The 14,795-nt window shown below is 40.6% G+C and overlaps 1 protein-coding gene across 1 annotated transcript in view; it reads right to left on the bottom strand.

Moving 5' to 3' along the window:
* Positions 1–14,795, bottom strand: part of LOC149153420 (xanthine dehydrogenase 1-like) — a 362,995-nt gene that overhangs the window by 240,443 nt on the left and 107,757 nt on the right. Inside the window, exon 5 of the mRNA XM_089437948.1 lies at positions 5,297–5,539. Coding sequence (XP_089294074.1) covers positions 5,297–5,539 — 243 coding nt within the window. The remainder of the gene's footprint in view (positions 1–5,296; positions 5,540–14,795) is intronic.

The raw sequence follows: 14,795 nt of genomic DNA, 5'->3' as shown, positions 1-14,795 counted from the left end.
CACCTCCTGAAAAGGAAGGCTCTGTTATAAGCAATGGAGATCTTGGACTATGAGATCCTGCACCTAACGATCCTGCACCAAGTGATCCTACACTAGGTGACACTAGGGTCTGAGACTTTGTCACAACTAAAGTAGATGATCCTCCTGATCCTAATGTACCACCTAATCCTCTTGAAACCTGTGGTGTGGCCCCTTGCTGAGGAGCTTGCTGCTCTACATGATCAATCTCCCAAGACCTCCTCAAATCCCTCTCCTCCTCAAATCTCACATCCCTCCTCTTGACAACTTTCCTCTGTGTAGGAATATATTCAATAGGCCCTATTAGTCTCATTGTAACCCACTAGGATACCCTTCTCTATAGTGGGTTCCAACTTTGTCCTCTTCTCCTCAAGGATATGAGAATATGTAAGGCACCCAAAGATCCCGATGTGCCCAACTTCACACTTATTTCCAGTAAACACTTCCTCAAGATTCTTTCTCCCCAAGCTTTTGTGTGGGCCCCTGTTCTGCAAATATACTGCAGTGTTACATGCCTCGGCCCACAAGTAGAAAGGTAAACTTTGATCACGCAACATCACTCCAGATGCACCATTGCCTTTTTTTTCTATCAGAACTTCATATCCTTTAATGTTGAGCACTCACCTCTATTTATTGAGATGTGTCGAGCTCTAACTCAAGGGTCTCCATCAGGGTATGTGTCTTCTGGGTCAGAGAAGCATAGAACCACATTGTTGACGAAGGCATAAAAAAGAGGTGGACAAAATGCTTGAGACTATTAAATCAACATGGCCAACATCTGGGCTTAGCAGCGTTTCTGATAGATGGACAAATCCAGTACGGCACCCACTCATCAACTTCATGGTGTCTTGCTTCAATGGTCCAGTTTTCTTGAAATCAGTGGATGCACTTGGACAATACAAAGATGCAGAATATATGGGTTAGTTGTTTATTAAAGTTATTGAAGATGTATGTGTTGATTCTTGTGTGCAAATCATTACAGATAATGCACATGTTTGCAAAGTTGTTGGCATGATTGTGGAAGCTAAATATCCACAAGTGTTTTGGACACAATGCATTGTCCATTCATTGAACTTAGCACTTAAATCTATTGCTTCTGATGTGCTTTGGATTGGAATCATTATTGAGGATGCTCGGCATATCCGCAACTTTGTACAAAATCATACAAATGCCATCATTATCTACAAGGAGTACACCAATCTATCATTGTTGAATATTGCGTATACACGGTTTGCCTATTCATTCATCGTGTTGAAGAGGTTGAGAGAGGTCAAGACTGCTCTTGGGGCCATGTTTATTTCAGAGTTTTAGTCTTTTTGGAGAAAGAAAGATCAAGCAGCCTCAAAAAGAGTGAAGGACACAGATTTAGATGATGCTTGGTGGGAGAGGGTAGATCTATTATTAAGATCGTGGACCCTATCATTTCTTTTTGGAGAAAGAAAGATCAAGCAGCCTCAAAAAGAGTGAAGGACACAGTGTTAGATGATGCTTGGTGGGAGAGGGTAGATCTATTATTAAGATCATGGACCCTATCATTTCTTTGCTTCGATTTGTAGATACAGACCAACCCATCCTAGGAGAGGTTTATGAGGGACGGGATTCCATGATTGAGTCTGTGAGGAGCATTATTTTACAGAGTGAGTGCCCCGTTTATGAGACATCATCATAGGCCTTCTTCACCACCATACAGGATATTCTTGTCAACAGATGGGACAAGAATTGCACACCTTTACATTGTTTGGCCCACTCATTGAACCCAAAATACTACAACCATGAGTGGCTGAATGGTGGACCTTCCCGCAAATTCCCTCCTCACATGGATGGTGAAATCTCACAGGGGAGGAAAGATGCATTCAAGCGGATTTTTCAAGATAGAGCATCCCTTGATGAGGTGGAGGATGCCTTTGCAGAGTTTTCCACTAGCACTGGTCAATTTGCAGGATATGATGTGATTAGAGACAAGGGGGCTAAGAAGCCCTATTCTTGGTGGGAAACTCATGGGGCAACAAGCCCTCCTCTAAAGCAGTTAGCCATGAGGCTCCTCTCTTGGGTGACTTCATCCTCTTGTTGCGAGAGGAATTTGAGCACATATGGGAATTTGTATAGTGTCAAGAGGAGCAGGCTTGAGCAGTCCAGCGCAGAGACAATGGTGTATGTGCACACCAACCTTCATCTTATTTATAAGCAGAGTGATAAGTGGTTGAAGGGAAAGACAAAAATGTGGGATGTCTTTCCTAATGATATGGGTCTAGACAGCAGTGTTGAGTTGGCATTAGCCAACTTGGATCTCAATGAGCCAGTTCTAGAGCCTGTCACATTTGATGATGGTGATACTGTAGAGGGGTCATCCTCCACACCAGCAAATGCAAAGATGACTTGGATACAAAGGAGGAGGATGTAGCAGAGGAGAGCAGTGGTGACCATGAGGATGAGTACAGTGATGTTGATTTTGATGATGAGGATTGATGACTCATGAGCTACCTATTGCTTTGAGGCTTGTAAACTTGTATTTGTTTTGTATTTGCTATTTCTATTTTCCATTGGCATTATACTACCTATGTAACACATTTTGATTTTGATGACTTAATGAGAAAACTACAGTATCTTGTCTTTCTCCTATTGGATCATTGATGAATTGAATATGTATTATCATTTATCATTTATATCACAATTGTATTTGTATGCATAATGCTACTTTGTAAAACTTACAACTAGATGAAGATCTGTGTTTGAATCAATGAATGTGTATCATAAATGAGAATTTGTGGAAGAAATATCTAATTTTTAATATATATATATAACATGTCCTAACGTGTCCTATTCCGGGGGGTCAACATGTCAGTGTCCAACACTCGAATCCCCGTGTCCTCGTGTTAGGTGACTTAGCTTACAACTAGCACTCATGTGGTGGAATACAAGATCCTAAAAGAAACATGACGTGGAAAAGGTATTTGTATGAAGGAAAGCCAGATGTGGAATAGAAGATCACTTTCCAATGAAGAAAAGGATAACATGGTTGACATTGTTCATGAAGGAAAGAGATGGATGGTCGACGGCCTACAAAGAAAAGATGAAGGCTCCATAAAAATGAAGAAGAAATTCATTACATTGAAAGGAGGAGCCCTACAAGCAGCTATAGGTCCCATGATCTCCACCAAAGAATATATAGTTGCTGTTGGAAACAAGTTATTGGTTAAGAGGGAGCTTGGAAGCAAGTCCCTGGTTAAGAGGGAGGTTGGACATGTCCTGGGATGAGAGGGAATTTGGGTACACTCCTTTTGTAGGAATGGGTACATTCCTTTATAGGAATGGGTATATCCTCCCTAGTTGAGAGGGAGATAGACACATCATTCTTGTCTTCACTTTGGGAAGAAAAGATGTAGGATTGGGTACGCATTTGGCATCTGATACTCTTTGAGGATGTGGTAGGGAATACAAGATAAGAGGAGTCGTAGAGGACCGATATTCTTTGAGGACTAGGAATCCAAGATAAGAATAGTCCTGGAAGGACATACCTTGTGAACACCCCGGTGGGGTATGTTCCTTGAAGACAATGATGATGATGTTTATAAATCATTGGTCTCGTCAACATTGTGCTCTGATCTTGTGGAGAAATAGAGTTGTTAGTCAAGGCCTTGCTATGTGACAATGCTGGATGATATGATGCTAAACAAATGGGTTACCAATTTGACTCTTTTTATGAGAATTCTTTAGATTGAGAATGTCCAAGTACCTTGTGTGGATTATGAATACCTCCCTAGTTAAAGGGAGTGTTGAAATATGTAACTAGGTTCGATCTTCATAATGACATATGTAATCATGATTTTATGTATTTAATGAAAATGGGAAAAATAAAATTATTGTTATTATTCTTGAGGCATGGGTTTCATGCTAAAGGGATATTTATTTTTAGGTCAAGCAATGATTGATTGCTTCTAGGGCTTGTCATTGAGTCTACAAGTCAATTGAGTCATTGTCATGTATGAATGACCCTTTTGGGCATGTTACATATCAAAGAAAATTTATTTGAGTCAAAAGAAAGTCAAAAGACCCTTCAAGACCTCGTCATGGTGCAAAGATCAAGTCGGCCTACATGAAGGGACAAGTTGGCTAAAGATAGCAATTCATACCCCTCAAAAGCCTATAAATAAGAAGGAACTCGAAGTCATTTGGATACACTCTCAAGTAAGTTCGATCTCCACAAGATAGAAGCTAGAAAAGGATGAAAAAGGGGAAGAAGAGAAAGATCGAAGTTTTGGGCCTCTCTCTCTCTCGTGTTAGGGTTTTCACAGTTACTGGGCAAGACGAAATTCTGAACCTGCATCAAAGTTGTGAAGTTGCATCGAAGCTGTGAAGCTACATCGAAGTTGTAAAGCTGCATCGAAGTTGTGAAGCTGCATCGAAGCTGTGAAGTTGCAGTTAAGTCGGAGCTGTGAAAGGTCGAAGCACTGAAGGCGTTGGGTCAAAGTTGCAGAGGAATTTCTTGGGGATTGAAATTGCAAAAGTTGCTGGAAAGCAACGAAGATTTGACTTGGTCTTGGAGGGTCTTCGTTAAGGGTTATAGGTCTTGGAATTTGTCAATTGAAGATATATAAGAAGAGAAGAATTCTTGCGGGTTTTCCTCTCAGTTGGAGAGGTTTTGGCCCTGGCTGATTGCCTATACCTTGTGTCTTCTTGTCTCATTGTTCTCCATTGTTTGGTAGTTGTTTGATGATAAGAACACTAATCATAATCAAGTGAAAGAAGAAGCTAATAAAGTTAAGTAAAAATACATCACAAGCAGTTATCAAAGTACGAGAAATAGCCTATCTTGCTGCCCCTAGATTTCTCAACAGTAAGTATTCTGCAGGTAGCAAAGGTCTGCACTATTAAAGCAGTGAGGAATAGGGTTGCAGCTGAATAGCCGTGTTGTGTTGATTGATGAACATGTAAATCATTGTTGCACATTACTACAATCTAGTTCAGTTTGCTGGAATCCTGAAAAATACATTTCGTTGAATAGCTTGCTGTTTTCAAACATTTAGTTCTGCACAAATTTCCAAGAAATACCTTCACAACAGACAAATTTTCAGGAACTCTGCAGATGAAAAAAAGATACACAATACAACACAAGTGATACCAAAGGAAACAGCAGAGCCACAAACTTTCACAACGAAACTCCAGTCATGCATTACATCATTAAATTTTGAGGATAGTTGATAGTCTAGGAAAGATTACGATGTTCTTATACAACAGATACAAGAATGCCAAACTCCAGTATAAAAAGCAAGGTGCCTACCTGACCCACACAAGTCACAAGTTCTGATGCAAAAAGCTCCTCATCATTTACTGTGGGTCCAATATCATTACCACCAGGCACATCTTTTGCTGTAAAAAAGCCCTGAAAACCAGGAACAGCTTTGGCAGCTGAATCATCAAGAGAACGAATTCGAGCATGTGGCTTCTTGCTCAACACTAATGCAGCATGTAAACCATTTGATGACATTGGTATGTCATCAGCATACTCTGCTTCACCAGTCACCTGGAAATAATTGTTTAATATATCATTAAACAAGCTCAAATTTTATTAAGTATGACAGCATCCTAGTTGACAAAATAGTAGGCTATGGAAAATAAATATTCTTGATAAATATATATATATATAAGCCCCAAGGGATAGCTCAGTTGGTCGAGTTCCTGTTGCTAAGTACCTTGCTTATCGGGAGGTCACGGGGTCAAATCTCCTCGACGCCTTTGGGGTTAGGCCTTGCTAGTTTGGCCGATGGGTAGATCCCTTCGGGTTGATCTACCTGGATTTTCCCGTGGATATAGCAGCCACTCAGTGTCCGTGAACCACCCTATATATATATATATATATATATATATATATATATATATATATATACTATTTGCAAAAGCTTGAAATGTAAAATAAGTTACCATTCAGAAAAGATACAAATTCATAGACAAGAGAAGATCGACATGAATGATCAACTATAGCAATTTGAAAGCATCTATACTCCTAGTATTGATGAGGAAAAAGTTTTTTTTCCTACTCTAGGTACACACAATTCCTTGTAATATTTTTGCTCTCCATAAATATTTCCCGTTTTGATATAAGACATTTTCTCAGAAAAATAACTATGGGAAATTAAGTATAGAAATCAGGTATAAGAAGCTATGGTTAAGTTATGCACAACACTACGTCTCAAGATAGGGACATAAAATCAGAAGAACTCAATCTGGGGGAAATCTATGAAGAGGGAACAAGATGGCAAGTCCTATTGGGAGACACTTAAGATAAGATATGATATAAACATGGTTGGTTAGATCCTCTGGGAGTACTAAAAGGTCACGTCCAAGCAGGTGCTAGACCAATGAATTTAGGGTAAATGATGTTTTGCTGAAAGGATCAAATTTCTTTCAGGCTCCCCCTTATTATGTCTTAAACTACACAGTCTAAGAATATTGCTGATTGCCTGCCTCTGGAAGGTTTTTTTTTTTTTTTTTTTTTTTTGGTTTTTTATCTGAAGCTTGAATGTCAAAACTCTTTGGAAGATAGGGAAAAGTGTGTGTAAGACTTGTACTTTCTATGTTTCAAATGTTTTAACTTTTGCCTAAATTTGCCTTTAAAGTCATAAATAGATGATAGCTACATTTTCAAGGAAATTTCATTTTCACAACATTCATATAATGTCTAACATGATACCTTTAGTTTAAATTGATTAGTCCAATGCTCTATGCAATGTGAGAATATCCATATATTACTCATGTTGGTTATCAAAACCATTGTTGCAAATATTGTTGGCAGTTCATCAACAAGGTCATAAACCCACGTTATGATAAAAATCTGCAGAGTAATGGCAAGCTTTAAAAAATACAAAATATACTGTCTTTTGTTGCTTTAAATATGAAGTAACAACAATATCAAATAATCGTGTCGTCACGTAAACAGGAAAGCAAGTATAGATGTATTTACTATTTTATGTCAAAAGACGCATTGCACATTAATTCTCTATCATTGTTGACTCAAGACTCAAAACTAAATAGACAATACAAAATTACATCAAATGTGTACCATGATCCATCTACGATCTACTATCACTTCCCTCTACCCCTTTTACAAGCAAAGAAAATGGGTCTTCCTCTAGTAGTGGAAGATCCTATGCCTGTAATCAAACATCTTGTGGTGGGTGGAGATAACAATACAAAATTACATCAAATGTGTACCATGATCCATCTACGATCTACTATCACTTCCCTCTACCCCTTTTACAAGCAAAGAAAATGGGTCTTCCTCTAGTAGTGGAAGATCCTATGCCTGTAATCAAACATCTTGTGGTGGGTGGAGATATTGAAGCTGACACGACTATACTCAGTCTCCTCATCTAATTGTAGCTCCCAGACATCATGTGTTGGCCCCTGCTCCTCATCCTCTACATTAAACCAACCAAGACACTCCTCCATATTAAGCCCCTCAATCTCCACACCAAATCAGTGATCGAGTCAATGTCATCCAAGCAAATGGCATCCACATACATTGATTTCTCAAACTACTTCACCCATAGCCAAAGATCATAATAAGTAAAGACCATATCATTTAAGCATAGTCACCACCCATTTAGTCTTATTGGGAGTTAGCCTAGATGGAGGAGTTGAGAATTGAGTGACAGCTACTCAACTCGAGACTTGCCCCCAAGGCCACACCATGTGGATTAATAATTTTCTCCATATTAGCCCAAGTGTGGATTAGGTGGTAACAACCTTATCATTGTAAATCAATAAAACCCTAACTTATAGAGTACTTGAACTATGGCATAGAAACATCTAGGCCTTTCTAGGCTTTTTCGGTACTTTGTCCTGTATTATAGACCTCTCATTTATCAACTTGAGCAATAGTAGTTGATTATCCTTTAGGTGATTTAGGGAAGCCTCTCTTGTCATCAAATACCACTAAAGGGCAGGAGAAAGTTAGTTGAGGTGACAGTGGCAACCCATTCTCTAGTTGCCACAAGGTTCTGTACCGTCTAGTGGGGCTTTGAACTAGTCTTGCTATATTTTGCACTAGATTTTGCACATGTAAGAGCATGCAAATCCCGACAATAACAAACTACAATGGGTTCATTCAATCAAGATGGGGATTCACAAGCCATACGAAATAGAGTTTGGAAAAGGAGATTCCACATAAGGGTAAATAACACTAAGATATTGGTTCTAAACTTCTAAAGAAGACAAGAAAAGGAGCTTAACATTGTTGGAGAAAAGGAGAAATTACCATTGTAACATTTGAATCATTTTCCTAGCAGCACACTCTCCAAGGAGTACTTTTGTAATCCAATTACTTTAGAAAATTAATAAGAAAGCTGAGCAAGCCATTTCAAGTTGGAGTTTTACCACAATGGGTTTCTCCAAAATAAAATCCCAATGGGTTTCTCCAAAATAAAATCCATGTGTAATTTATTGTACGTGAATGTTATAATCTGCACTATATTCTTGCAATTCAAAACACCATCACAATTAAACATAGTAGATTTTTTTAAACACAAGGGTTTCTCCAAAATAAAATCCCAATGGGTTTCTCCAAAATAAAATCCATGTGTAATTTATTGTATGTGAATGTTATAATCTGCACTATATTCTTGCAATTCAAAACACCATCACAATTAAACATAGTAGATTTTTTTAAACACAAAGTGTAAAACTTAATGAGTTGATATATTAGAATCTATGTTGCAGGAAACGCCAGATTTAGTGGCGTACCAGTACCCGAGACAGCCCAAAACACTGAAACTTGATTGAAACGCCGCCAGCCATACCGTACGACGTTTCGAGATTCTGAAATGCCGAATGATACGGCCGACAGCGTTTCAGCGGAGTTTCGGCCACAACAGGCGGAGTTTCGTCGACCAAAATGAAAAATAGATCTTTTTTTGGGCCTTTTTTGGCCATCCCAAGGAGTGGAAAGAGGGCGTGTGGGCCCCATCTAACACCAAAACACACTAATAAACTAATTTTTATGTGGTTGTTAGCTAAATTTAATAAAAAAAAATTACAAATGGAATTCTCTAGAATATGAGAAGAATAGAATTCTCTAGAAACCCTGTGAGCCTCTTCTTTTCTTTAAAAAGGAACTTCATTCACTCATTTCTCACACATTGTGGACCTCATAAAGAATGGGATGTGGATGCAGAACGTCCATATTTAGAGCTCTCTCTTTCTGCTCTTGATATTTGTGTCAGTGGTGATGCAAGTGCAACTAGAAGCACTAGTAGAGTTGCCTCTTCTGCTGAACAAGCATCTTGTTCTATCTTTTGTTGTTGAGGATGAGAAGTTTTATTAGTAATGATATGTTAATGTAGCCATCATTGTCTTTAGTTCATGTTTTATTTCAGTTTTAGCAGATATAGCCTCACATATAAAGGTTGATTTTGGAGCCTTGGATGTAAAGCAGCATATATAAAGGCTAATTTTGGATATTTGCATCATGTAATCATTTGTTGGAGTTAATATAAATTTCGATTTCCTTCTAAAATGTCATTTATATGTCTCATTATTTCTTTTCTTGCAAAATAATGTGTTATAATTTATTTAATATATATATATATATATATATATATTAAATAAATTATATATATATATATATATGATGTTTCCGCTGCATTTCCATTTTCCGGGGGTCGCGTTTCGGGACGTCCCCATTTCGGAAACTTCTAGATGTTTTGGTGTTTCGTGCAACTTAGATTAGAATCCATGTTAGTCAATCATGTTGTGTAACGGCCCTTTTTCTGGGCGTTGGGAACAGAGACCATCTCAATAGCCTAGGCTACAAATTAAAATTAATTGCGGCTTATGAGGGAATTAATTAATTAAAAGCGGATGAGAAAAGAGAATATTAAAAAGTCACATTACTAAGAGAAAAGGTGACCCATGGTATTTGGATAGCTATCCCTATAAAGAAAAGCAAGAGCTCATTCATGAGGACGCAATTTGATTCTTTGTTAATTGATTTGTGCGCTAGTAGAGCTTGTGTGAGGGTTTGTAACACTAAGTGAGGATCATCTTCAGTGGTGAAATATCCGCCCTAGTGATCAACACTAGTTTCAGTGTTGGAACAATACACCCTAGCTAGTCATTAGGAGGAATCACTTAGACTCTTCACTAAGGTTTGTTGTAACATCCTTTATTTTTTATAAGTTTTATTTATAAAAGAGGGTATGAAAAAATAAAGAATATATAAAAAAAAATGAAAATGAAAAATGGAAAATAAAATAAAGGAGATGAAATAAAACCCCAGCAAAAGCAAAACAAAATTTGTACAAGTGAGCCAATTTAAATCCCAGTTCAAAGGAATAAATTACATTGTAATAAATTAAGGTTTTGTGTGCAGCTTGTTTAAATGCCACAACCTGTTGTTTTGATTTGAATCATATAGTTTAATCATGATCGAATCATTTAAATTTATGTTTTAGATTAGTGAATAAGTTCACCAAATTGTTTAATCTTGGTAAAACATTATTAGACAAGATAAAATAGAATAAATAATCGCCTAAAATTCTCAAAATTTGGCCAAATGATGTATTAGATTAGGGTTACAAACAAATTAAGCAAAGAATTGGTTGCTAGTCCAAATGCGCCAAATTTAGATTAAGATTGGTTTGATTAGGACTTAATTACCTCTTAAAGGTGATTAATTTTTGTATAAATAAAACTCTATAATGTTTTAGCCAAAGTCATAAAACGACAAAGGAAGTTTGTCGCGAAGCACTAATGAGTTCACACCTTTGGACGGTGATCCTCTTCCCCGCCCAGATCAACGACGAGGAAGCCATTCCGCACCCCCTTCCACCATTGTGCGATAACGGCAAGGGGGGAGGGGGTTTCCGAAAAGCGATTTCCCTCAAGACAGGCCCCTCGCAATGTGTCACTCCCTCCTCGCTTCACACCCCCTGTAACGCCCTGCGTTCTTGGGCACGGGCGCGCGCTCCCTCCATCGTGAAAAATCGACTAAGTAAAAGTGCGAAGGGTCCTTCATCATATGTGCGCGCAAGTGTTAAGAGGTTTGCGTTATATATATGGTGAGCGGACAGCGTGCGAACCGACCATGGGCGCACCCACACATCGGGCGAGCCGACGTTGAGGGCGAGCGTTAGGTGGGCGTTTGTATTGAAGTTTTGAAGGTCGGCGAAGTGTTGGACGAGCGACCTTCCACGCATATAAATGGAGTGAAGCGAGCGTTCATTTCATCAACGGATCTTCATCGCACAAGGGTAGTGCGCACTTGGAGAGGAGCAGGTTTACAGCAGCTCGGTAGGATGAGCCCGCCGAGCCGGGCGAGGACCGTGTAGAGGTTTGGTGGTGCGCACGGGTGCCCACACATCGCACTTGGGTTTGGGTTGTGGCTTGGGCAAGGGTCGTGCATGGGTGCGCCCGCCCGCCCAACGCCGAGTTTTGTGCGCTCTTGTATTATTGTAACATTGTATATTCAGTGGAGTTTTGGCAGACCGTCGTGCGCTCTAGCACGGGCGGGCGCCCTCCTGTTTATTGAACGCCGGTTGAGCGCGGCTCCCGGTCATGTAAAATTCCGCATATATAATAAAAGATCGTTTATTATTATTATTGCCGAGTTGTATTATTATCTTTATATTGTTGATGGTTTCCGCACATTAATAATATGAATTCATGTTTATTATGAATTGTTGAAGGCGTAGTTCGCAAAGTTAATTAACGGTGAACAAGTTATTAACTTAGGCGGTGCCGCACCCGGCCAATTTAAGGAAAAAAGAATTGGGGGCGTGACAGTTGGTATCGGACCAGCTGATCCGGGTATTGAAGCTGCTACACAACTTCACCGAAGTGAAGTTGGTATCAGAGCTCGGTTTGGAGCTGGTGAGCAGGGTTGCTCGTGACGAAGTGCAGGTGTGGGTACACTTGGAAACTTGACAGTTGATATTTGAGCAAGGTTGCTCGTGACAGTGGAAGCAGGTACTTGCAGGTGAAGGAAGCTAGTTTCACATACAAGTGGAACAAGGGCCGGTTGCAGGGAACTTGGCGAAGCTGGTAAAGGTTGGAACCAGGTATCGTAGAGTTGGGCAGGCGGTACTATGTGCTGATCATACGATTTGGGCACTTGTCAGGTAGGCAAGTGGGACTGCGTGTGGGCAGGTATACACGGTTTGGGCGTCTGTGGACCAAACGAAGTACGAACCGGGGAAGACGAAGTACAAGGCATGGCAAGTTTGGGAGAAGGTGAAGGGAAGCTCTTGCTTACCTTATACAGGTTGAAGAGGTTGAAGGAAGAGAATCCCCGGATCCGAGATAAGCTTGAAGTCTTGGAAAAGAATGTTGAAGGAGAGCTTCTTCAACTTGGTTGGACAATGGAGCAAGGTGAAGTTGCAGATTGTGCTATCAAGGAAGAGGAAGTGATGATGATTGAAGATGTTGCAGACATGACCATGATGAAGGATGAACTTGAGATTGATCAAGTTGGACCAGGATCGTGCAGGTTGTTAACATGGATGGATGAGGATACTCATATGGAGGAACCTCATGACAATAATGATGAAGTGTTGATACTTGTGTTTCATTCGGGCATTTGGTAGATGGACCATATGCAGGGAAGGGCAAAGCCACTTTGCCAATGCTAGGGAGGATCTTACCATGGATGTCTATGATGAGACCTTGTATGGAGAAGCAAGGATTGTCGATTGTTGCAGGACTTGTTGGGGTTGCTTGTGACCTTGTGATGAAAGGTGCAAGGGCCCGTGACAAGGGAGGAACATGATGATCGTTGTGGAGGATTGGGTCATGCTTTAGCCACTTTGGCTAAGTGCCCGGCATGACTCATGGACAAGTTGAGGAGGGCACACATTTGATGATGCTTGGGTGGACTTCTCATGGCCGAGACCAAGAGCAAGTCTTGGTGGAACCTTTGGTGGAGAAGCTATGATGGAGAAACTCATGTGATGATGATATGGTTGGGTGACCGAGTTCACTGGGCCGAAAATTGTAGACTTGGATGAGGATGGCCGATGGTTGTGATGAGTCTACTTGGTTGGACTACATGGGCAACTTAGTCATGGACATCAGGTTGGAGACATGAAGCATGGAAGTCTTATGCAGGGACATTATGTGGAGCACTTGTAGAGGTGTCACTTATGGGCATCCAATGAGGAGTGCCAAAGCAGGGATGTTGTGCAGGTGGATTTGCTAGTGTGACATGGAGACTATTACTTATGAGCCTATGGAGAGGTTGTACACTCTTGTGCAACAAGGCCATGGACTTGGATGGAGTTGTGAGCAGACTATGGAGCATTCCTACTACATGGAGAGCTGAGGCATCTTGCAGAGACCTTTGGGCCGAGACTTGTATGCTTGCTAGAGTGTTGGTTGGGGATGACTTATGGAGCTCATGATGACATGAGATTGTTGTGACTTTTGGGGACTTCATATATGGTGGACTTAGAGGATCTGATGCATTGAGGAGCTGAGGTCAGGGACTTTGATGCAGGTGCATACTTTCAAGTACATGCATGGGTGTGACTTGAAAGAGTGACTTGATGTGGAGGATCGATATGAGACACTTTGGAGTGATGGAGTTACGATGATGATGATGCCTTGGTGGCAACACTTGGGCATGAGTTGAGCCGAGACTCAACTACCTTTTTACATGAGAGCTGATTGATCTATGATCATGGGCAGCACATGGATAGATGAGACAAGTAGATACTTGTTTCTATGGCAGACTTGAGGGATGACACATTGCGGATATGATGAAGGTTGCTTCGTGGACTCAGATGTGGCATACCGAGAGTTGGAGATTGATGAGATGATCTCTTCATATGGAGGAGATACACATATGGATGATGTTGGGATAGATGTGGTTGATTTCATATAGCACATTGACACCAAACATCATGGACAGCATGTTGTAGATGGGATGGGGACTACTTCATGGACCTGAGCATGGTTTACTTATATGGATGGATTCTTGATCGAGTTCAGGATGTGACAGGATGCTTTGAGGAACGACTGATGGTGGCATGAGGATGTGCATTCTCATGGTTTGGGCGTGACGGTTGGATTAGCTACCCAACTAGTTCAGACATGGGGGTTAACAGTGTGCAGAGATATGTTAGCATTGTGTTGGAGTATCATGGCAGCAGTTCACATGAGGACGACACATGATGAGATCGACACGATATGTTGCAGTGGGCATGTAACTTGAGATGGAGGGACCAGCCTTCCACAATGGAGCAGCATGTGGAGATTGTGACATGGTGGTTGATGATCATGGATTGAGATGACTTCCGATATATGACATATTGTTGAGATGAGATGTTGGCACATGTTTGAGGTGTGTTAGCACTTGTTGACATATCATGAGCAGTTTTGCACATGGTGGTGATGACATGATGGAGTTTGACACATTGTTGCGGTGGACATGTAGCTTGAGTTGGAGGGATCAACCTTCCGTGGTGGAGAGCAGCATGAGGAGATTGTGACAGGGTGGTCGATGATCATGGACATCTGATATACGACATACATTGGTATGGTGATCTTGGTGACAGATGGTTGCCAAGGCGAGACATGGTGGAGACGGTGGTTCTACATATGTTGCGATGAGGATTGCAGTGTGTGGAGAAGTCAACATCATGGATGGTGATGATCTTGGTGGATGGCTACCAAGATGGTATGTTGTCGAGGACGACAACGATTTCCAGTGGGGGAGAATGTAACGCCCTGCGTTCTTGGGCACAGGCGCGCGCTCCTTCCATCGTGAAAAATCGACTAAGTAAAAG

This window comes from Pinus tabuliformis, chromosome 9, assembly GCF_031772625.1.
Source record: "Pinus tabuliformis cultivar Carrire ecotype Pingquan chromosome 9, CPIR1, whole genome shotgun sequence".
NCBI lineage: Eukaryota > Viridiplantae > Streptophyta > Pinopsida > Pinales > Pinaceae > Pinus > Pinus tabuliformis.
Note: the sequence above shows the minus strand (reverse complement) of the source record. Positions and strands in the feature narration are given on the sequence as shown.